Genomic DNA, 24,511 nt, shown 5'->3' with positions numbered 1-24,511 from the left:
ACAATCGCGGAGTGGCCGATGGTTAAATAGCTAATTTGATTCACTGTTATTAAAATAATAATGATATTGCATTATTTTTTTACCGTAGGAATCATGAGTGTGATGGAACCTTTGTGAAGGGTTCGGGGAAGAATTTTAACGACGGACCAAAGCGCATGCGCTGTTTGAAAATTAGGGCTCGTGACGTCAGACTGGTTAGTCACCTTAGTGACGGCTGGAGGAGACGTGGTTAGCGGTTTGGGAGGACAGAGGTGCAGCTGCAGCTGCAGGTGAGTGGTGCCGGGGGCGGCAGCCATTGGGCTGTCATTGTTCTGTCACGGCGGTTGTAGTCGTCACTTGGGTGGGCGATATGTTTTCACCATCCCCCATATGGGACTTGTTTCCTCTCATTGTCTTTCTTCCTAATTCTCCCCATGTTTCGCAACTTTTCTAGCTGTCAACAGATATAGAAGAGCGGAGCAATATCCTCTTTCATTTCCCTCTGTGATTGGAGTCCGATAGTCACATGACCGACTCGTTTCGCCAAAAATGTGTATTTAATGCGAAAAGTTGGGGTCAAATTATAGGAATAGGCCTTTTTTATGGGGGGCTAATGTCTCGCGGTTACAGAGGAGGCGCCACGCTGCCTGTGAAGTTGCCCTCTAAAATGGTTTCCATGACAACATCATTGTTTTTCCTCATCTCGGTCCCCCATAGGAGAGGACAAAGGTCCCAGGAGGCTGCTATAACATCTGCCCTGGTGCCTGATTAGGGATGACTTTGTCTTCTTGTCAAGACCTAACTGGCTCCCAAAAGTAAAAAAAAAGAAAAAAAGCAAATTCTAAGTAAAGGGGTTGTCCAGTAATGGAGATTTCTCATCTCTCCTGGGTGTAGGTCCGATCGCTGGGACCCCCACTAGTATCTAGATCAGGGGTCCTGAGTGCTTCCCCCATCCTCATTTCTGGATGCCCCCCCCCCCCAAGGTCAGCAGTGGAGGGCCGGCATGTGTGATGATGCCTCAGCTTCAGTACCTTCGGGCAGGGCCGGCCCCATCACCTGGGCAAGTGTCGGCCATTGTGCACCTTGTATTCATGAAGCTATATCAGTAGCTGTGCCGTGCAGCTGGCAGCAGTGTAATGCTGCAGGCAATTGTGAGGTTGAAAATGGAGGAAGGTGTCCCTTCTGATACCCATCGCCCCCCTCAACATGGCTGCAGGTTCCTGAAGCGATGTCATGGCAGCCATGGATTTCCCTTTCTGCCAGGTTTGTATTCAAATCAATGACAACCTTTTCGGTGTCGCTGCGTACGTAGCCATAGACCGTGATTAGAGCTGCGCCCATATTTGATCACCGCTCCATTCCAGCTTCTACTTGCCACAGTCACACAGTAAAGAGGATCAGGGTCTCCTAAATTGGTCACTTATCCCTCTATTAATCAGAGCTCCCTAATGTGATTTTTGATGTGACCCCCCCTAGGGCACTGCACGGAGCCGGAACACATCTCATAATTTGCCATGACCGCTTTTATTCCCTGCAGACTTTGGGTTTGTTTGGTATATTTCTTTGAGTTGGATGTTTTCTCCGGACACACACACACACACACACACACACACACACACACTCACACTCACACCTTTCAGATACATAAAAAATTAGATTCACATTCTATTACATAATTTCTGGGCATGACTCTGCTTGTTATTTCCTGATATATCCAAGTCATTCATGTTTTTCTTTTTTTGTTTTTCAAGAGCCAGTGGCAAAGCTTCAACTATGTTCAGCTTTTTCCGGAAAAACCAAGAAACAAAGAAAAATCCAGTGTCGGATAAAGATCCCGATGATTTTGTTTTCCTGGGTAAGTTCTTCTTTTAGAGGGAGATTCTAATACATAATGAGGTGATACCTGGCAGGGGGATTCACCGTACAAACAATAGGGAGAGAAGACCCCGTCCTTTATAGATAACCACCGATCATTGATTCTAGTAACAGGTCTCAAGAGCTATGGTAGATCTGAAGCCTTTGTCACTCCAGTTGTATTCCCCGCTCAGCGCCCTCTACTCATGGTTGATTGACAGCCTGCGCTGTGCGACTTCAGACACAGGAGCTGTTAGTCATGCAGGAGGAGGACAGGGAATAGAGCTGGAGTGATGGAGGCTTAAGATCTACCATAGTCCTTCAGCCCCCATTCAGTCTTCGTGAGACAGCTGGAGACTGAGAAAGCTGACCGCTGTACACTGTGCAGAATTATTAGGCAAGTTGTATTTTGATCACATGATCCTTTTTATACATGTTGTCCTACTCCAAGCTGTTCAGGCTTGAGAGCCAACTACCAATTAAGTAAATCAGGTGATGTGCATCTCTGTAATGAGGAGGGGTGTTGTCTAATGACATCAGAACCCTATATAAGGTGTGCTTAATTATTAGGCAACTTCCTTTCCTTTGGCAAAATGGGTCAGAAGAGAGATTTGATGGGCTTTGAAAAGTCCAAAATCGTGAGATGTCTTACAGAGGGATGCAGCAGTCATGAAATTGCCAAACTTTTGAAGCGTGATCACCGAACAATCAAGCGTTTCATGGCAAATAGCCAACAGGGTCGCAAGACGCGTGTTGGGCAAAAAAGGCGCAAAATAACTGCCCATGAATTGAGGAAAACCAAGCGTGAAGCTGCCAAGATGCCATTTGCCACCAGTTTTGCCATATTTCAGAGCTGCAACGTTACTGGAGTATCAAAAAGCACAAGGTGTGCGATACTCAGGGACATGGCCAAGGTAGGGAAGGCTGAAAAACGACCACCTTTGAACAAGAAACATAAGATAAAACGTCAAGACTGGGCCAAGAAATATCTTAAGACTGACTCTTCAAAGGTTTTATGGACTGATGAAATGAGAGTGACTCTTGATGGGCCAGATGGATGGGCCAGATGGATGGATCAGTAAAGGGCAGAGAGCTCCACTCCGACTCAGATGCCAGCAAGGTGGGGGACTGGTATGGGCTGGTATCATCAAAGATGGACTTGTGGGACCTTTTCGGGTTGAGGATGGAATGAAGCTCAACTCCCAGACCTACTGCCAGTTTCTGGAAGACAACTTCTTCAAGCAGTGGTACAGGAAGAAGTCGTTATCGTTCAAAAAAAACATGATTTTCATGCAGGACAATGCTCCATCACATGCCTCCAACTACTCCACAGCGTGGCTGGCCAGTAAAGGTCTCAAAGAAGGAAAAATAATGACATGGCCCCCTTGTTCTCTATGGGGTTCAGATCAGGTGAACCTGTGGTCCCTCATAAAATGTGAGATCTACAGAGAGGGAAAAGAGTCCACCTCTCGGAACAGTGTCTGGAGGCTGTGGTGGCTGCTGCACGTAATGTTGGTCGTAATGTTGGTCGTAAACAGATCAAGCAACTGACAGAATCTATGGATGGAGGCTGCTGAGTGTCATCATAAAGAAAGGGGGGCTATATTGGTCACTAATTTTTTTTTTGTTTAGTTTTTGCATGTCAGAAATGTTTATTTCTAAATTTTGTGCAGTTATATCAGTTTACCTGGTGAAAATAAACAAGTGAGATGGGAATATATTTGGTTTTTATTAAGTTGCCTAATAATTCTGCACAGTAATAGTTACCTGCTCAAACAGATATCATCCTAAGATGGCCAAATCTAAAAAAAAAAACTCACTCCAACTTCCAAAAATATTAAGCTTTGATATTTGAGTCTTTTGGGTTGATTGAGAACATAGTTGTTGATCAATAATAAAAATAATCCTCCAAAATACAACTTGCCTAATAATTCTGCACACAGTGTAGTCTGGCCTTCCCATAAACAATTGTCTCTGTGGTGGGGAACATGTGAGGCCACCGCTCCTTTCTGATGGGCATTTCTGAGCCCTATTCTCAATCCACTGGGACTTAACCTATATAACCTATATACAAGTTATCACCTGTGTGGTCAAGGGGTAATTTTGTTCAATCATCGACCGCCACAGTCACAGTACTGAGGTCAATGATTGGTTGCAGCAGTCCCTTGTGTAGACTGACATTGCTGGAACCAAATAAACAAAGGTGAAGGGCAATTTGAAGACTAAAAGTTATCCCCTATGTATAGGATAAGAGACAAGCTACTGATCACTGGGGGTTTGACTGCCGGGATCCAGAACCCCAGTGATCCTAAGAACTGGGCTCTGATGCACATGCAGAATCTCCTCTTCATTCAGGCTGTTACTGACAAAAAACTCTGGAATGCAGCGATCTGCAGAGCCCCCTCTCCCACTGTCCTATGCATAGAAAATAATCTGTAATACTGGGAAACCCCCTTTAACACGTGAGTAGTGCTTCCTTTCCTCCTAGCCCCTCTGTTGCGGAACGCAAATGGGCCATCCTCACCCAGCGTTCTTCCTTAGACTCCTAAATCACAGACCTTCCTGGCGACCCAGTACGGGTCACGCTATGTCCATGTACTTTGGGGTTTGGTACATGAGACCTTTAAAAATATTACCTTTAAGCAGTAGAATCCAGACAAACAAGAAGCTTAAGATGTTCACCCCGCAGGCACTAAATGTGACGTAGTGAACACCACGAGCTGAGAAATCACTTTTCTATACATAACTCTGTAGTGAGAGATCAGATTTTTGCAATTCGATTTCATTAAAAAATTCATTAAAAATGTTGCACCTTTTGACTTTTACCTGTTCTTTGTTTACCCAGACTTTCAACTTTGGTGCAGTCTGTGGTCATAATTCATCTAGGAGGAAATTAGGAAAAGATAAAATAAAAGATCATCATAATAAGCTCACTGATCGACTCTGTCAGCTCATTCTGCAGCCAGCACTGTGCAGGGAAACATAGAGCCTGTAAAAGTCAGACACGCAAAATGTTTATATATTTTTAGCCCAAATTTTTGCAAAGTATGCAAACCAAAGGTGTCCACATAAGTGGGTCTTTTCACATGGTGATTTTTCCGTGGATCTTTAGTCTGGAGGGGAAAAAAACAGACGTCCTATTTTGGTCCACTGTGTTGACCAAACTCGCCCATCCACATGAGATCCGAGTCTCACTTACCGCTTGCTAAGAAAATGTTGAGAAACCGCCATCATTTTTTTTTCTTTCTTTTTTCGTGTAGAAAAAGCAGATGACACACACTAATACAACAAAATAATATAGCACAAAAAGACGTGAAAAAAATTGCTGACGTGTGAATAAGACCCGAGAACGAGATCCTGTACTTATAGCAGCGTTCTGCTTTACAGCTAGAATGGGTAGAACTACTGATCCCAGCTTTGAATCTCGCACGTATCGGGCATCCACATGACAATTTAAGGCTTGCTGTGGATCTTCACACTCGCAGCATGGCTGTCACGTCAGGCTGCCGTTACAAAGGGTCAGATTCGCAGCAAATGTGACATCCACCTTTTGCTTCATGGCAAACTGCAGTTCTTCCGACTTCCACTAGGTGGCAGCATGCGTTTCCTTTATTTCATACTGTGTGTTTGGTTCATGGTTTCCTTGACGATCCCCAATCCTTGCATGCAACATATGAGCTATGCATTCATGTGCACCCTATTGTTCCCTGTTATCAGCCAGACGATGTAATTTTCTTCAGAGGGATGTTTAATATAAAGTTTGCAGAACTCCCTTCGCTCCTTTGATGGCCGCTTTACATCCTGTATTTCCCGCACGGAGATCACATTTATATCCCGGCTACATGTGAAGGAGCTGGAACTTCCTTTCACTCACTGGCATGCACTGCTCCTATTATTGCACCCAATTTTCTACCAGCACAATTGTTTCTAGAACTTCCTTTCACTCACCAGCATCTACTGCTTCCATCATTGCCTTTATTTTCTGGCAGCACAATAGATGCTGGAACTTGCATTCATTCACTAGCATGCAAAGCTCTTATCATTTATCCCTATCCTTGAGTGCAATAGGTGCTGTTATTTTCATTTCACTCACCAGTATGCACTGCTCCTTTTATTGCCCCTTATTTTCTGCCAGCACAATAGGTGCTGCAACTTCCTTTCATTCACCAGCATGCATTGCTCCTGTCATTGCCCTGTCTCATACTTTGCCCCCTACTTTGTGTATATCTGGAAGAATATCTAGAAGTAGAATACACAAGGGTCAGACTACACAATTTATTTTTTTCTGTTACCATGGAGATCCATTGTCTGCATAGCAGCTGTAGACACAAAAAGAAAAAGTTTGTTAGGTCCTAGTGCAAACTTGGTTTATTTTCCATTTTTAATACATTAATAAAATAATTGCCAAGTTGGACATAACATTTTAAAGGGAAGCGGAACTTTCAGATTACTTTGGACATATGTCAGAAAATTTGATTTGTGAGGGTCCCGGAGACCCCCACTGATTGCTAATGAAGGGGCAGAAGCCCTCAGCCAGGTAAAACTTGACTATGGGCTCAGGCTATGAGGAGGGCAGCCTACGACCGGACACTCCTGACCCTTCATTTTAGAGGTTGCGGGGGTCTTTGACTACTGTCCAATGGCAGCATGGAAAAGGTTCTGCAGCTTTGTGCTGTCCTTTGTGTTCGGAGTCCTCGCTATCTGTTCTTGATCTCAGTGACTGGGAACCGTATTATTTACATCTAGATACAGATCTGTTACTTTCCACAGCTGAGGGTTTGCTACTGTTGTTTTTTCCGGGACCTCACACTGATTACTGCTCCTCGGCTTATTAAATTGCAGCAGAGATCTCTATTTGGGATATGGCGGTAGTTAGACACAGAGGATGACCTACATAGGCTCGGATTGTAGCCACTAGCTGCCTTTTGGGCAGTCTCCATTGGAAATTGCTGGGGTAGAAGTTCAGGCGTGCACAGTGTAATGAAGGTGAGCACAAATATTCAGGGTAATCGTCAATAGTTGGGCCTGTTGGTTAGCAATTGTTCAAACTTAATTGGAGATTTTGTCTGGTAACCATCCCAATTCTTTTGCTCTGTAACTTCCCATCTGTTTAGTTTGTGTGCTGTTCCTCTTTACCAGTGTTCTGCCAGCACTGTAGGTACTGGAACTACATTTTTATTTACTTACCAGCATGCTTTGCTCCTGTCATTGCCCAATGGCTTGACTGCCATGAATTGAAAGCCTATCTTTATGTTCTGTCTGTATGTCGTTTTTGCAGAGCAGGATACACAGGAGGCAGCGCAGGGAGTCACAGCAGGATACACAGGAGGTGGCGCAGGGAGACACAAAAGGTGACACAGCAGGATACACAGGAGGCAGCGCAGGGAGTCACAGCAGGATACACAGGAGGAGGCGCAGGGAGACACAAAAGGTGACACAGCAGGATACACAGGAGGCAGCGCAGGGAGTCACAGCAGGATACACAGGAGGAGGCGCAGGGAGACACAAAAGGTGACACAGGAGGCAGAGCAGGGAGACAGAGCAGGATACGCAGAAGGAGGCGCAGGGAGACACAAAAGGTGACACAGCAGGATACACAGGAGGCAGCGCAGGGAGACACAATAGGTGACACAGCAGGATACACAGGAGGCGGCGCAGGGAGACCCAGCAGGAGACAGGAGAGGCAGCGCAGGGAGACACAAAAGGTGACACAGGAGGCAGAGCAGGGAGACAGAGCAGGATACACAGGAGGAGGCGCAGGGAGACACGGCAGGATACACAGGAGGCGGCGAAGGGAGACACTGCAGGATACACAGGAGGCAGCGCATGGAGACACAATAGGTGACACAGCAGGATACACAGGAGGCGGCGCAGGGAGACACAGCAGGATGCACAGGAGGCAGCGCAGGGAGACACAGCAGGATGCACAGGAGGCAGCGCAGGGAGACACAGCAGGATACACAGGAGGCAGCGCAGGGAGACACAATAGGTGACACAGCAGGATACACAGGAGGCAGCGCAGGGAGACACCGCAGGATACACAGGAGGCAGCGCATGGAGACACAATAGGTGACACAGCAGGATACACAGGAGGCGGCGCAGGGAGACACAGCAGGATACACAGGAGGCAGCGCAGGGAGACACAGTAGGTGACACAGCAGGATACACAGGAGGCAGCGCAGGGAGACACCGCAGGATACACAGGAGGCAGCGCAGGGAGACCCAGTTGGTGACACAGCAGGATACACAGGAGGCAGCGCAGGGAGACACAGTAGGTGACACAGCAGGATACACAGGAGGCAGCGCAGGGAGACATCGCAGGATACACAGGAGGCAGCGCAGGGAGACACAGTAGGTGACACAGCAGGATACACAGGAGGCAGCGCAGGGAAACAGTAGGTGACACAGCAGGATACACAGGAGGCAGCGCAGGGAACACAGTAGGTGACACCGCAGGATACACAGGAGGCAGCGCAGGGAGACACAGTAGGTGACACAGCAGGATACACAGGAGGCAGCGCAGGGAAACACAGTAGGTGACACCGCAGGAGACACAGGAGGTAGCGCAGGGAGACACAGTAGGTGACACAGGAGGCAGCGCAGGATACACAGGAGGCAGCGCATGGAGACACAGTAGGTGACACAGGAGGCAGCGCAGGGACACACAGCAGGATGCACAGGAGGTGGCACAGCAGGATACACAGCAGGATACACAGGAGCAGGCGCACCAGGATACATAGAAGGCTGCGCAGGGAGACACAGCAGGATACACAGAAGACGCAGGAGACACACAACGGTTGAAAATATTTGGACAACATAACTTTATAACTAAAGGAATTTCCAGATTATCTATTACACCAAGTTGTCAGAAAGTACATGGGCCGTTTTTTATACTATACTGTCCAGAGTATGTGTAACATGCGGAGGCTAATTTTTCCGACAGTCACAAACTTTTTACCTTTTTAAAATTCAAATTAAATTCTTGAAATTCCTCCTTGTGATTAAGATTTGATGATACTGTCACTGGAAACTTACGGCAGCGTGATTCTCTAAGCTGAAACATGTGAAATAGCTGAAATAATTGGACATATTAACTTTTATCATCTGCTTCACCCCCGAATGTGTTTCCATAATACTCTAATGTCGGCATTTACAGAAGTCCTGTAATCCGGGACCATCATACCGGATAACCAGGAGCGGCATCAGGTCTGATGTATACACTATATACCACCACAACATAAGGGGTCAGCGACTTCAGTGGCACTTTATTGCTGTATACATATTAAAGGGCTCAGAACAGCTCCCGTTATGGAAAACCCAAGTTATCGGTGACACCAGATGCCATCCATGCCGTGCTCCCTCTCCTCACACCTCGTAGTCTAACTCGGGCTGAGTAGGAGAAATTGTTCATCGTCTTTTCACATTGAGTCTTATACAGATAATATCAGAGAATTACTGCAGCTGCATCCCCCTCCTCCCTAACTTGTATCAGAGAATTACTGCAGCTGCATCTCCCTCCTCCCTGCCTCGCTTTTACTTTTGCTCAATCACTTATTTATTTTTTTTTTTTATAATTGCCCCTCAACAATTGTAAAAACCTGTGCACGAGGAAGGAGGCACCACAGGCCGCTGCTTGATGAAGCTTTATATATTCACGTGTACATGTGTGACTGACTTTGCCATGTTCCTGATTGAGAACCCACTGCCGGCTCCAGCTCTGGCAGGAATCCACAACTCGTCTCCGCCAAATATCCTGCCATATGCCACAGGCCCTCTGTTGTCCTGCAAGTCGCAGCTTCTGCTCCCCACTGGGGAAGCATCGGGTCGCTCTTCATTTGGATGCCAGTGTGTGTGTGTATATATATATATATATATATATATATATATATATATATATATATATATATATATATATATATATATATATATATATACATACACATACATACACATACATACACATACATACATACATACATACATACATACATACATACATACATACATACATACATACATACATACATACTCTCCCAGTCTTGTCTCCAAGGGCCCAGAAATTCCTAGCCTGGCTAAGCATTCTGTGATTTTTGACTCCTAGTCCTGAACTTGGCCCACAGCCTTACCTCGTCCTTCCTGCAATGATGGTGACAATTCTCGACTAGCTGCCGTTATAAACATTTCCATCATCGAGCAAGGATTGACACCCGACAATGGCAAGTTTTCATCACTGGTTATAAAGGTTTTAAGTGGTTTCCCAAGACTTGGATATTGGTGACTTATCCTTAGATAGATGATATCAGATTGGTGGAAGTCCTCTGGTCTCTTGTATCCTGACTGTTATTTGGTTAACGACCCCTGGATATATTCCTAACTTTGCTACGGCCCACTCACCGCTAATTGGTTTTGGGGACCTCTGATTGCAAAATCCACCTGGGAAATACCATGCATCCTTGCTGAGGGTCCAAGTGAATATTGCCTCCTTGCAGGGGGTCCAAGTGCCTATTGCCTCCTTGCCGAGGGTCCAAGTGCCTATTGCTTCCTTGCCGAGGGTCCAAGTGCCTATTGCCTCCTTGCCGGGGGTCCAAGTGCCTATTGCCTCCTTGCCGGGGGTCCAAGTGCCTATTGCCTCCTTGCCTGGGGTCCAAGTGCCTATTGCCTCCTTGCCGAGGGTCCAAGTGCCTGTTGCCTCCTTGCCGAGGGTCCAAGTGCCTATTGCTTCCTTGCCGAGGGTCCAAGTGCCTATTGCCTCCTTGCCGAGGGTCCAAGTGCCTGTTGCCTCCTTGCCGGGGGTCCAAGTGCCTATTGCCTCCTTGCCGAGGGTCCAAGTGCCTATTGCCTCCTTGCCGAGGGTCCAAGTGCCTATTGCCTCCTTGCCGAGGGTCCAAGTGCCTGTTGCCTCCTTGCCGAGGGTCCAAGTGCCTATTGCTTCCTTGCCGAGGGTCCAAGTGCCTAGTGCCTCCTTGCCGGGGGTCCAAGTGCCTATTGCCTCCTTGCTGGGGGTCCAAGTGCCTATTGCCTCCTTGCTGAGGGTCCTAGTGACTATTACAGCCCCTTAAATTCCCTATAGATTGGTGGGGAGCCTGATCCTGAAAGCTCTACTGATCGCTCAAATCACGGCGCATGCATAAGCCGATTGCGGCTCAGAGGATCCACTTCTCCGGCCCATGATGGCAGATGACCGAGTCTTCCAACATCCAAACTGGAAATCGAGGAAAAGTTGATCATTTGACAGCTCGATCAATTAGCCCCATCTGTGTGATAAAGCGGGCAGAACTTCCAGGATCAAGCTGCAAAGAGTAAATCTAATCCCAGACCATGATGATCAATATTACCACCCCCCTCTCACAGCACACGTGCCCCCTGTACAGTCTAATCCCAGATAATCAGCATTTATTGCAAACAAATGTACTTAATCCGAAGCAAATTCTAAGGAGACGTCTGATCCGCAGATTACCGTCCTGACTTTCTGCAGATTATTGCTCCACTTTCTGAATGCTTTACATGAAGACTTCCAGACTTACATACAGTGGAGTCAATTTTGGTCTTCAGCATCAAGACCCAGTGCATTGATCATTACCCCAATCTTGCTCCGAAATACCCCCTCCCGTGAAGTTTACACCCACTTTAAAAAAAAAAAAAATAAAAATGTGCCCCAAAATTGTAAAACTTTGTATAAAAAGGTTTGTGGCCTTTCATTTTTATGCTTGAATTCTGGTAAATTCTGGTGACAAGGGCTCTTCCCAAAATGACCCACCGAAAATATGGAGCTATCTGGTAGCCTGACCTGACCATAAGGGCAATGACTTTTGAAAGAACACCATGTAATACCACATCTTGCCTGCAGAGGGCGCGTGCGTTTCATCTGCCACTCCTTTGGAAATCAGCTGAACATATCTATAGGAGGGGGTTAGACTAGGGGGAATTTCGGAGCTTACGGCGTACTGTTTACCCCTTAAAGAGTTCTCCTGTTTTTTATAGATGGATAGAGTTTGTAAAAAACAAGACATTTTGCAATTTACTCCTTGTTAAAATGTTTAGCCATTGTTGAATTACAACTCGTTGCCTAGGAGACCGACCACTGCTGCTAGGCATGAGAACATGTGCAGCGCTTACAAGCTCTTTTGTATTGAGCTTGTGTGCTCTGTTTTGAAGCTGTCCGAGATTGTTTGAGAACGCTGTTACCTCCTTATCCCGGCCAGCTTACAGGATAGACAGCAGCGGCGGTCGGTCTCCTAGGCAATAAGTTATAAACAAAACATAAGTGTTAATATCTCAAGAATGGCTACAAATTTTAATAAGCCGTAAATTGCATAATATCTTGTTTTTACAAACGTTATCCCAAAAACATCCATCTAAGAAGATGGAAAAATAAACCTTTAAATACAAAGGTATTACAGTATGCAGTAGGCGCCTGCTCTCCTAGTAGTCACTGCATGTGTAAATTACAGGGGTTCTCTAGAATTCGGACATTGATGGCGTCAGTGTCATATGCCTCCAATATTGGACGGGGAGAGATCGGGGAGGCGCATTCTGTGACCGCAGGCCACTTGTATGGGGTCATAGACCAGAACATACAGACCAGTCCTGCTGAACTGGGATGACTGGGAAGCCGCTGTTTACATTGCATTGTATGTGCAGGGTTCATGGTTTTCTCTGTTGCAGGCTCGGCCTGCGTCAGAGACATTGGCCGGGCTTAGTATGGAATGTATACACGTGAACCTCACTGGCGGCATTATAAGAGCAGCAATCCGAGGAGCCATACACCTATGTACTAGCTCTGCTGCTCCTTCCAACATCATGGTTTTAGTTTTTTCCTTTTTTTTTCTTCACTATTTGGCTTATAACCGCTTCTGATCATGTTCTGCTCACACAGCAGGAGAGCTCGTTACTACCGAGGACTCTGATACGCTTTAACGAGCCCTATACTTGCATGCTCGGAACATGATAATGATAGGCTTTTATCTTCTGAGTGTAAAATAGTGTATCCTTTCACTGACAGCAAGCGGAAATCTAGAGACAAAAAGGAGCTGTTCAAAATAAACATTTTTCACCAGTTTTCCCCTCTACTGGTTCTTTTTATAGTTTTCAGTTGTCTCTGAGCTGGTGAGTGGAGAAATGCTATTATGGCATCTCTCATGCACAGCACACACAGACATGAGGGATTTCTGCTCCCCTGAAACAGCAGCAACAACATGATGGATATTACATACAGTGGGGGAAATAAGTATTTAATCCCTTGCTGATTTTAAGTTTGCCCACTGACAAAGACATGAACAGTCTATCATTTTAAGGGCAGGTTAATTTTAACATTGAGATATAAAATATCAAAGATAAAATCACATTGTATAAATTATATACATTTATTTGCATTTTGCAGTGAGAAATAAGTATTTGATCCCTCTGGCAAACAAGACTTAATACTTGGTGGTAAAACCCTTGTTGGCAAGCTCAGCAGTCAGACTTTTTTGTAGCTGATGATGAGGTTTGCGCACATGTCAGGAGGAATTTTGGTCCACTCCTCTTTGCAGATCATCTCTAAATCATTAAGATTTTGAATCTGTCACTTGGCAACTCGGAGCTTCATCTCTCTCCATAACCTTTCTATGGGATTAAGGTCTGGAGACTGGCTACGCCACTCCATGACCTTAATGTGCTTCTTTTTGAGCAGCTCCTTTGTTGCCTTGGCTGTATGTTTTGGCTCATTGTCTTTTTGGAAGATCCAGCCACGACCCATTTTTAATGTCCTGGCGGAGGTAAGGAGGCTGTCACCCAGGATTTTACGGTACATGGCTCCATCCATTCTCCCATTGATGCAGTGAAGTAGTCCTGTGCCCTTAGCAGAGAAACACCCCCAAAACATGTTTCCACCTCCATGCTTGACATTGGGGATGGTGTTCTTTGGGTCATAGGCAGCATTTCTCTTCCTCCAAACACGGAGAGTTGAGTTAATGCCAAAGCTCAATTTTTGTCTCATCTGACCACAGCACCTTCTCCCAATCACTCACAGACATCCAGGTGTTCATTGGAAACTTCAGAGGGGCCTGCACATGTGCCTTCTTGAGCCGGGGGACCTTGCGGGCACTGCAGGATTTTAAACCTTTATGGCGTAATGTGTTACCAATGGTTTTCTTGGTGACTGTGGTCCCAGCTGCCTTGAGATCATTAACAAGTTCCCCCCGTGTAGTTTTACGCTGAGCTCTCACCTTCCTCATGATCAAGGATACCCCACGAGGTGAGATTTTGCATGGTGCCCCAGATCGATGTTGATTGACAGTCATTTTGTATTTCTTCCATTTTCTTACTATTGCACCAACGGTTGTCTCCTTCTCACCCAGCGTCTTACTTATGGTTTTGTAGCCCATTCCAGCTTTGTGCAGGGCTATAATCTTGTCCCTGACATCCTTATAAAGCTCTTTGGTCCTGCCCATGTTGTAGAGGTTAGAGACTGATTGATTGAGTCTGTGGACAGGAGTCTTTTATAAAGGTGACTATGTAAGACAGCTGTCTATAATGCAGGTAATGAGTTGATTAGGAGCGTCTAACTGGTCTGTAGGAGCCAGAACTGTTAATGGTTGGTAGGGGATCAAATACTTATTTCTCACTGCAAAATGCAAATAAATGTATATAATTTATACAATGTCATTTTTCTGGATTTTATTTTTGATATTCTATCTTTCAATGTTAACCTACCCTTAAATCTATAGACTGTTCATGTCTTCATCAGTGGGCAAACTTAGAAAATCAGCAAGGGATCAAATACTTATTTCTCCCACTGTAGCAGTGTAAATAAAGCTATGCAGATGTGATTCCAGCACTAAGGTTAGAGACACACTTACTTAAAAGAAAGTAGCAGTACGGAGGCCATTATTGAGTAGTGTAGCTGTGAATCCAGCTGTAGGATGAGCTAAACACTAAATAAAAATCTGCAACATACAGGATGTTATACAGCCATACTGAGCAGTGTAGCTGCGAATCCACGGAGATGAGCAATGTCAAGAAGCAGACGCGCTGGACACATGGAGAGTAGTGAGTACCTGCTGAGTTTGATATTTTAGGTATTTTGAAAAGTTTGGGGAAAATGGACAATCCATTAGAGATGTACAGTTGTGGCCAAAAATATTGACACCCCTGCAATTCTGTCAGATAATACTCAGTTTCTTCCTGAAAATGATTGCAAACACAAATTCTTTGGTATTATTATCTTCATATACGGTAATTTGTCTTAAATGAAAAAACACGAGAATGAAGCAAACAGCAAAACATTGATCATTTCACACAAAACTCCAAAAATGGGCCAGACAAAAGTATTGGCACCCTCAGCCTAGTACTTGGTTGCACAACCTTTAGCCAAAATAACTGCGACCAACCGCTTCCGGTAACCATCAATGAGTTTCTTACAATGCTCTGCTGGAATTTTAGACCAGTCTTCTTTGGCAAATTGCTCCAGGTCCCTGATATTTGAAGGGTGCCTTCTCCAAACTGCCATTTTTAGATCTCTCCACAGGTGTTCTATGGGATTCAGGTCTGGACTCCTTGCTGGCCACCTTAGAAGTCTCCAGTGCTTTCTCTCAAACCATTTTCTAGTGCTTTTTGAAGTGTTTTGGGTCATTGTCCTGCTGGAAGACCCATGACCTCTGAGGGAGACCCAGCTTTCTCACACTGGGCCCTACATTATGCTGCAAAATTTGTTGGTAGTCTTCAGACTTCATAATGCCATGCAAACGATCAAGCAGTCCAGTGCCAGAGGCAGCAAAGCAACCCCAAACATCAGGGAACCTCCTCCATGTTTGACTGTAGGGACCATGTTCTTTTCTTTGAATGCCTCTTTTTTTCTCCTGTAAACCTATGTTGATGCCTTTGCCCAAAAAGCTCTACTTTTGTCTCATCTGACCAGAGAACATTCTTCCAAAACGTTTTAGGCTTCTTCAGGTAAGTTTTGGCAAACTCCAGCCTGGCTTTTTTATGTCTCGGGGTAAGAAGTGGGGTCTTCCTGGGTCTCCTACCATACAGTCCCTTTTCATTCAGACACCGACGGATAGTACGGGTTGACACTGTTGTACCCTCGGACTGCAGGGCAGCTTGAACTTGTTTGGATGTTAGTCTAGGTTCTTTATCCAACATCCGCACAATCTTGTGTTGAAATCTCTTGTCAATTTTTCTTTTCCGTCCACATCTAGGGAGGTTAGCCACAGTGCCATGGGCTTTACACTTCTTGATGACACTGCGCACAGTAGACACAGGAACATTCAGGTCTTTGGAGATGGACTTGTAGCCTTGAGATTGCTCATGCTTCCTCACAATTTGGCTGCTCAAGTCCTCAGACAGTTCTTTGGTCTTCTTTCTTTTCTCCATGCTCAATGTGGTACACACAAGGACACAGGACAGAGGTTGAGTCAACTTTAATCCATGTCAGCTGGCTGCAAGTGTGATTTAGTTATTGCCAACACCTGTTAGGTGCCACAGGTAAGTTACAGGGGCTGTTAATTACACTAATTAGAGAAGCATCACATGATTTTTCGAACAGTGCCAATACTTTTGTCCACCCCCTTTTTTATGTTTGGTGTGGAATTATATCCAGTTTGGCTTTAGGACAATTCTTTTTGTGTTTTTTCATTTAAGACTAATTAAATGAAGATAATAATACCAAAGAATTTGTGTTTGCAATCATTTTCAGGAAGAAACTGAGTATTATCTGACAATTGCAGGGGTGTCAATACTTTTGGCCACAACTGTAATATTCCTTAAAGGTGGTATAAAGTGCAGAGAAAATACATTTAATTTAGCGTCCTTTAGTCCACTACTTGCCTCCAACATTGATCTACAAGACCCATCTGTCTACAGTCTCCAGGACGATTAAGAGTGTTCCCTGAGAGCCTGGATTCTCAGGATATGCTGGGACTTGTAGTTTTATGGTTGGAGTCTTGCAGTTGCTGATCCCAGCCCTGTCCTGGAGGAGCTCCACACTTATAGGTAACCATTCTGTATTTCTATGTGACCTCCTGATACTCCGGAGCCTTGCCAGATTACACAGCTTTGCCGTGCCTACGAGTATATTAGGTTGTGCATTTGGTTTGACCTATGGCTCCCGTAACGTTCCTTTGTGTTTTGTACAGGACAGACTCCTGCGGAGCAGAGGGCCAGCACACCGCCATTCCCTGGGAGCGATCTCTCCTACAATCTGCCTTACCAGGTAATGTAGAAGCCGCGCCTGCACTCAGGATCTCCAGAAATGCTTTTTGGCTTTGGTTCTCGGCCAACTTCTCGGAGCCTTTCAGAATTAAAAGCTTTGGAATCCAAGAAAGGTCAATGAATAATGGAAGTGTGTGAGTTTCAAGTGAGAGCCGTCGCCGGGATTCTTAGACCATGGAGGATTCAAGGAATTCTTATGTCGAGAAGCCGTTACATAGCTCCTTTCTTCTTCTAGTCTGGATATCACATGCAGAATTACATCTAATGCCGTCTTCATATAGCAGTAATGAAAACTCCATTATTTCACATTAACAAGCGATGACAGTCATGGGTCACACCATTCATAGTCTAAACGTGGTATACAGTTATAATCAACAGAAAGAGTAGCGTCATTGTCTAGATGCATGACGCTACTTACATCCTGTATTATACCCCAGAGCTGCACTCATTATTCTGCTGGTGCAGTCACTGTGTACATACATTACTGATCCTGAGTTACCTCCTGTATTATACTCCAGAGCTGCACTCACTATTCTGCTGGTGCAGTCACTGTGTACATACATTACATTACTGATCCTGAGTTACATCCTGTATTATACCCCAGAGCTGCACTCACTATTCTGCTGGTGCAGTCACTGTGTACATACATTACATTACATTACTGATCCTGAGTTACATCCTGTATTATACCCCAGAGCTGCACTCACTATTCTGCTGGTGCAGTCACTGTGTACATACATTACATTACATTACTGATCCTGAGTTACATCCTGTATTATACTCCAGAGCTGCACTCACTATTATTCTGCTGCAGTCACTGTGTACATACATTATATTACTGATCCTGAGTTACATCCTGTATTAAACTCCAGAGCTGCACTCACTATTCTGCTGTTGCAGTCACTGTGTGCATACATTACATTACTGATCCTGAGTTACATCCTGTATTATACCCAGAGCTGCACTCACTATTCTGCTGGTGCAGTCACTGTGTACATACATTACATTACATTACTGATCCTGAGTTACATCCTGTATTGTACTCCAGAGCTGCGCTCACTATTCTGCTGGTGCAGTCACTGTGTACATACATTACATTACATTACTGATCCTGAGTTACATCCTGTATTATACCCCAGAGCTGCGCTCACTATTCTGCTGGTGCAGTCACTGTGTACATACATTACATTACATTATTGATCCTGAGTTACATCCTGTATTATACTCCAGAGCTGCACTCACTATTCTGCTGGTGCAGTCACTGTGTACATACATTATATTACTGATCCTGAGTTACATCCTGTATTATACTCCAGAGCTGCGCTCACTATTCTGCTGCTGCAGTCACTGTGAACATACATTACATTACTGATCCTGAGTTACATCCTGTATTATACTCCAGAGCTGCACTCACCATTCTGTGTACATACATTACTGATCCTGAGTTACATCCTGTATTATACTCCAGAGCTGCACTCACCATTCTGCTGGTGCAGTCACTGTGTACATACATTACATTACTGATCCTGAGTAACATCTTGTATTATACCCAGAGCTGCACTCACTATTCTGCTGGTGCAATCACTGTGTACATACATTACTGATCCTGAGTTACATCCTGTATAATACTCCAGTGCTGCACTCACTATTCTGCTGCTGCAGTCACTGTGTACATACATTACATTACTGATCCTGAGTTACATCCTGTATTATACCCCAGAGCTGCACTCACTATTCTGCTGGTGCAGTCACTGTGTACATACATTACATTACTGGTCCTGAGTTACCTCCTGTATTATACTCCAGAGCTGCACTCACTATTCTGCTGGTGCAGGCACTGTGTACATACATTACATTACTGATCCTGAGTTACCTCCTGTATTATATAGCATTATTGCACATGGGGCAGTATTATAGTAGTTATATTCTTGTATATAGGGGCAGTATTATAGTAGTTATATTCTTGTACATAGGGGCAGTATTATAGTAGTTATATTCTTGTATATAGGAGCAGTATTATAGTAGTTATATTCTTGTACATAGGAGCAGTATTATAGTAGCTATATTTTTGTACATAGGAGCAGTATTATAGTAGTTATATTCTTGTATATAGGAGCAGTATTATAGTAGTTATATTCTTGTACATAGGGGCAGTATTATAGTAGCTATATTTTTGTACATAGGAGCAGTATTATAGTAGTTATATTCTTGTATATATGAGCAGTATTATAGTAGTTATATTCTTGTACATAGGGGCAGTATTACAGTAGTTATATTCTTGTACATAGGGGCAGTATTATAGTAGTTATATTCTTGTACATAGGGGCAGTATTATAGTAGTTATATTCTTGTACATAGGGGCAGTATTATAGTAGTTATATTCTTGTACATAGGGGCAGTATTATAGTAGTTATATTATTGTGCATAGGGGCAGTATTATATTAGTTATATTCTTGTACATAGGGGCAGTATTATAGTAGTTATATTCTTGTACATAGGGGGCAGTATTATAGTAGTTATATTCTTGTACATAGGGGCAGTATTATAGTAGTTATATTATTGTATATAGGGGCAGTATTATAGTAGTTATATTATTGTATATAGGAGCAGTATTATAGTAGTTATATTCTTGTACGTAGGAGCAGTATTATAGTAGTTATATTCTTGTGCATAGGAGTAGTATTATAGTAATATTCTTGTACATAGGGGGCAGTATTATAGTAGTTATATTCTTGTACATAGGGGCAGTATTATAGTAGTTATATTCTTGTACATAGGGGCAGTATTATAGTAGTTATATTCTTGTACATAGGAGCAGTATTATAGTAGTTATATTCTTGTACATAGGGGACAGTATTATAGTAGTTACATTCTTGTACATAGAGGCAGTATTATAGTAGTTATATTCTTGTACATAGGAGCAGTATTATAGTAGTTATATTCTTGTACATAGGGGACAGTATTATAGTAGTTACATTCTTGTACATAGAGGCAGTATTATAGTAGTTATATTCTTGTACATAGGAGCAGTATTATAGTAGTTATATTCTTGTACATAGGGGCAGTATTATAGTAGTTATATTCTTGTACATAGGGGCAGTATTATAGTAGTTATATTCTTGTACATAGGGGCAGTATTATAGTAGTTATATTCTTGTACATAGGAGCAGTATTATAGTAGTTATATTCTTGTACATAGGGGACAGTATTATAGTAGTTACATTCTTGTACATAGAGGCAGTATTATAGTAGTTATATTCTTGTACATAGGAGCAGTATTATAGTAGTTATATTCTTGTACATAGGGGCAGTATTATAGTAGTTATATTCTTGTACATAGGGGCAGTATTATAGTAGTTATATTCTTGTACATAGGGGCAGTATTATAGTAGTTATATTCTTGTACATAGGGGCAGTATTATAGTAGTTATATTCTTGTACATAGGGGCAGTATTATAGTAGTTATATTCCTGTACATAGGGGCAGTATTATAGTAGTTATATTCTTGTACATAGAGACAGTATTATAATAGTTCTCACAGCTGTTGACACTTCCCTTCCCCCGCTGAGCTGATATTATTGGTGTTGCTCAGCAGGGGGCAGCAGTGAGTGCAGTAGAGGAATGCTGCTCCTCCTGCTGGTAAGAATACATGACGTTTGTGCTCTGTCTTGAGTCGTGATGTCCTTGTTCCAGTCAATGTGTGAAAAAGAGGAATTGAGCAAAGTCTGTGTAGTATAATGACTTCATGTCACATTGTGGCAATTATGTAAAGTGTCTCAGATTCACTTGCAGTTTACAGTGATACAATGTGTTGATGGTGGATGTGATTCCAGCTTTTACCCCGGTTCATCGGGAGGAAAATACTTTTATCTCCACTCGCTGGTTGCTTCCATTCTATAGAATTCGTCAGCTGCCATAAATAGAAAACTAGAACTGTTCCTTTATCAGTTTGGCTCTACTTCAGAGGTCGATGGAGATGGATTATTACATGTTTATGGTCAATTGATAGGATCATTATTAAAATTACATGCAGTCAATCCAACACCCATGAATGTAGAGAAAGGCCAGACATGGAGGTATAGGAAGGATGGCGGTGCGGAGCGGACAGATCGATCCATTGAGCCGGGATATACAGTTCATTGCATTGAGCCATAATACCTAGAGTGAGGAGGCGGGCCGGGTATGCGGGGAGGCAGGCGGGGAGCGGGGTGTGCATGGAGGCAAGTGGCGAGCCTGGTATGCGCAGAGGCGAGCCTGGTATGCGCAGAGGCGAGCCTGGTATGCGCAGAGGCGAGCCTGGTATGCGCAGAGGCGAGCCTGGTATGCGCAGAGGCGAGCCTGGTATGCGCAGAGGCGAGCCTGGTATGCGCAGAGGCGAGCCTGGTATGCGCAGAGGCGAGCCTGGTATGCGCAGAGGCGAGCCTGGTATGCGCAGAGGCGAGCCTGGTATGCGCAGAGGCGAGCCTGGTATGCGCAGAGACGAGCCTGGGGAGCCTGGTGTGCGCGGAGGCAGGCGGGGAGCCTGGTGTGCGCGGAGGGAGGCGGCGAGCGGGGTATGCGCGGAGGGAGGCGGCGAGCGGGGTATGCGCGGAGCGATGCAATGAACGGACTTTGTAGATGCTGGATGATGTGATGATGTCTGTATTGGCTCTATCCATGGAAGTGAGTGTTAGGCTACGTTCACATTTGCGTTGTGCGCCGCAGCGTCGGCGACGCAACGCACAACGCAAATGTAAACGCATGCACAACGCAGCGTTTTGTGACGCATGCGTCCATTTTTGCATGGTTTTGGGCACAGAAAAAACTGCAACTTGCTGCGTCCTCTGCGCCCTGACGCATGCTCCACAGTGACGCATGTGTCACAAAATGCAAGTGCAACGCATGTCCATGCGCCCCCATGGTAAATATAGGGGCGCATGATGCATGCGGCGACGCTGCGGCGCCGAACGCTAATGTGAACGTAGCCTTACACATCCATCGAGTAGAGATGGAGCCAAATATCAGCCCCTCACGATGCTGGATGATGAGGATGAGGCCGGCATATCCTGGCTATTCCGCTCATGCTCCGCAATCAGTGCAGTGTATCTTCCTCATCTTCTTGTATCTTTTCTTTTAGTTGCCGCCAGGAAACTTCTCCCAGGTGAACAGCGGTGATTCAGGCGCTGCCAAGATGACCAGTCAGGTCTCAGAAGGTAACCCAACTATGGCGGATTTGCTGAATGACATCCCCTTCATCCTGGCCCCTCATGTGCAGGAGGTACAGAACATCTGCCAGGAGCTTCCGGAGCCGGTCCCTGTATACAGCTCGGACGAGACATTTGCCAGATTTCATTATGACTTCACGCTGGAGAACTCTGTTCTGTGTGGACTCTGAGTCCTCGCTGGGACTCCTCTCGCCTGTCCAGGCACTTTATACGTGTCATCAGTTTTCAGAACATCTTTGTTGCTGCTATCAGAAGAGAATGACTGCCCACTGACGGCCTCCTGCCCACTGACGGCCTCCTGCCCACTGACGGCCTCTATCATCGTATGACCTACACCACCATGCATCCTTGTCATTTACTGAGAAGTCACTGCTTCACTAATATGATGAGTATTATTTTTTTCATAAGAAGACTTTGGAGGAACAGTGGTACAAAGCTAACTTTATGTTAATTATATTATCAATATACTGAAGGGTTTGAGAATGTTAGTTCTTACAGGCTGGAACCAATATTATACCCCAGAGCTGCACTCACTATTCTGCTGGTGCAGTCACTGTGTACATACATTACTGACCCTGAGTTACCTCCTGTATAAGGCTAGGTTCACATTGCGTTAATGGGTTAACGCTAACGGACTGCGTTGCACGGCGAAAATGTCGCAATTAACGCCGTGCAACGGGTCCGTTAGCACACCCATTGACATCAATGTGATTTGTCTCTGTAGATTTGTCTCAGGGATCTGCGCTAGCGGGAAAGACGAACGCGAACACTAAAGAAACATTGCGTTAGCGCAATCCGCTAGCGCTATGCGCTTAACGGATTGCCCTAACGCAATGTGAACCTAGCCTTATACCCCAGAGCTGCACTCACTATTCTGCTGGTGCAGTCACTCTGTACATACATTACATTACTGATCCTGAGTTACCTCCTGTATTATACTCCAGAGCTGCACTCACTATTCTGCTGGTGCAGTCACTGTGTACATACATTACATTACTGATCCTGTGTTACATCCTGTATTATACTCCAGAGCTGCACTCACTATTCTGCTGGTGCAGTCACTCTGTACATACATTACATTACTGATCCTGAGTTACCTCCTGTATTATACCCCAGAGCTGCACTCACTATTCTGCTGGTGCAGTCACTGTGTACATACATTACATTACTGATCCTGTGTTACATCCTGTATTATACTCCAGAGCTGCACTCACTATTCTGCTGGTGCAGTCACTGTGTACATACATTACATTACTGAACCTGGGTTACATCCTGTATTATACCCCAGAGCTGCACTCACTATTCTGCTGGTGCAGTCACTGTGTACATACATTACATTACTGATCCTGAGTTACATCCTGTACTCTACTCCAGAGTTGCACTCACTATTCTGCTGGTGCAGTCACTGTGTACATACATTACATTACTGATCCTGAGTTACATCCTGTACTATGCTCCAGAGCTGCACTCACTATTCTGCTGGTGCAGTCACTGTGTACAAACATTACTGATCCTGAGTTACATCCTGTATTATACTCCAGAGCTGCACTCACTATTCTGCTGGTGCAGTCACTGTGTACATACATTACATTACTGATCCTGAGTTACATCCTGTACTCTACTCCAGAGCTGCACTCACTATTTGATATCTCTGTGTCCCATGCTGGCTACACCATACTTGTAATTGTGAAGTATTGTCCTTACTCAAGAAACTGTTCAGTTTTCTCTTGTAGGAAAAATTACCCAGCAGAATAGTGAGTCCAGCTCTGGAGTGTATAATACAAGCTTTACCTCAGGATCTGTCACTGTAGAAAAATTGATTATTTTTATGTGCTATATAAATTGTTATACAGTCAGTGTAACAGTAATTGCAGATAGTTCTTCTCGTGGCCATTCAGTGACCTACTTAATGAAAAGGAGTGGTCCAGAACTAGCCACGGCTCTGTAATATGGAGCTGTCCCTACTTTATTACCCCGCAATATCCTAGATGAATACAGGCCTCTTTATTTAGTGTTTCTTCCGTTTTTTTGTTTTTTGTTTGGTCTCCTGGATGTCGTCCAGTTATGAGACACCTCGATCTTTTTCGTTCTTTGTCTTTTCTGGCCTTACATGTCGGCTATTCTGTCTATGGCAGTACGGCCCGGTGACTTCTTCGGAGAGAGGCCTTGGATGTGATTACAACATCTCCCATCCCTATAGCTATTTCATGTGCCTGGTTCTCATGATTTCCCTAAGGACTATGTCCGCACTGTGTGAATAAAGTATACCATTATCATTTTTA

General features: G+C 44.5%; 1 protein-coding gene across 2 annotated transcripts; it reads left to right on the top strand.

Moving 5' to 3' along the window:
• The first annotated feature begins 120 nt into the window (after positions 1 to 120).
• UMAD1 (UBAP1-MVB12-associated (UMA) domain containing 1) lies at positions 121 to 24,511 on the top strand. 2 transcript variants are annotated; one of them, XM_077268131.1, is made up of 4 exons: positions 121 to 263; positions 1,731 to 1,834; positions 16,950 to 17,026; positions 22,142 to 24,511. In XM_077268131.1, the coding sequence occupies exons 2-4, from the start codon at positions 1,753 to 1,755 to the stop codon at positions 22,397 to 22,399; spliced, it is 417 nt and encodes a 138-aa protein (XP_077124246.1). In that variant the 5' UTR covers positions 121 to 263; positions 1,731 to 1,752; the 3' UTR covers positions 22,400 to 24,511. The 2 variants fall into 2 exon arrangements, with proteins under 2 accessions (XP_077124246.1, XP_077124245.1); XM_077268130.1 differs by lacking the exon at positions 121 to 263 and adding an exon at positions 1,193 to 1,242.

Source organism: Ranitomeya variabilis, chromosome 6 (genome assembly GCF_051348905.1).
Source record: "Ranitomeya variabilis isolate aRanVar5 chromosome 6, aRanVar5.hap1, whole genome shotgun sequence".
In the NCBI taxonomy this organism is placed as follows: domain Eukaryota; kingdom Metazoa; phylum Chordata; class Amphibia; order Anura; family Dendrobatidae; genus Ranitomeya; species Ranitomeya variabilis.
The sequence above is the reverse complement of the archived record's forward strand: the minus strand, read 5'-3'. Positions and strand labels throughout refer to the sequence as shown.

Coding starts and splice junctions, on each gene's coding strand:
- UMAD1 (XM_077268130.1), top strand. CDS start 1,208: ATGTCATGGCAGCCATGGATTTCCCTTTCTGCCAG. Junction 1,835..16,949: donor CGATGATTTTGTTTTCCTGG/GTAAGTTCTTCT, acceptor TGTTTTGTACAG/GACAGACTCCTGCGGAGCAG. Junction 17,027..22,141: donor CCTACAATCTGCCTTACCAG/GTAATGTAGAAG, acceptor CTTTTCTTTTAG/TTGCCGCCAGGAAACTTCTC.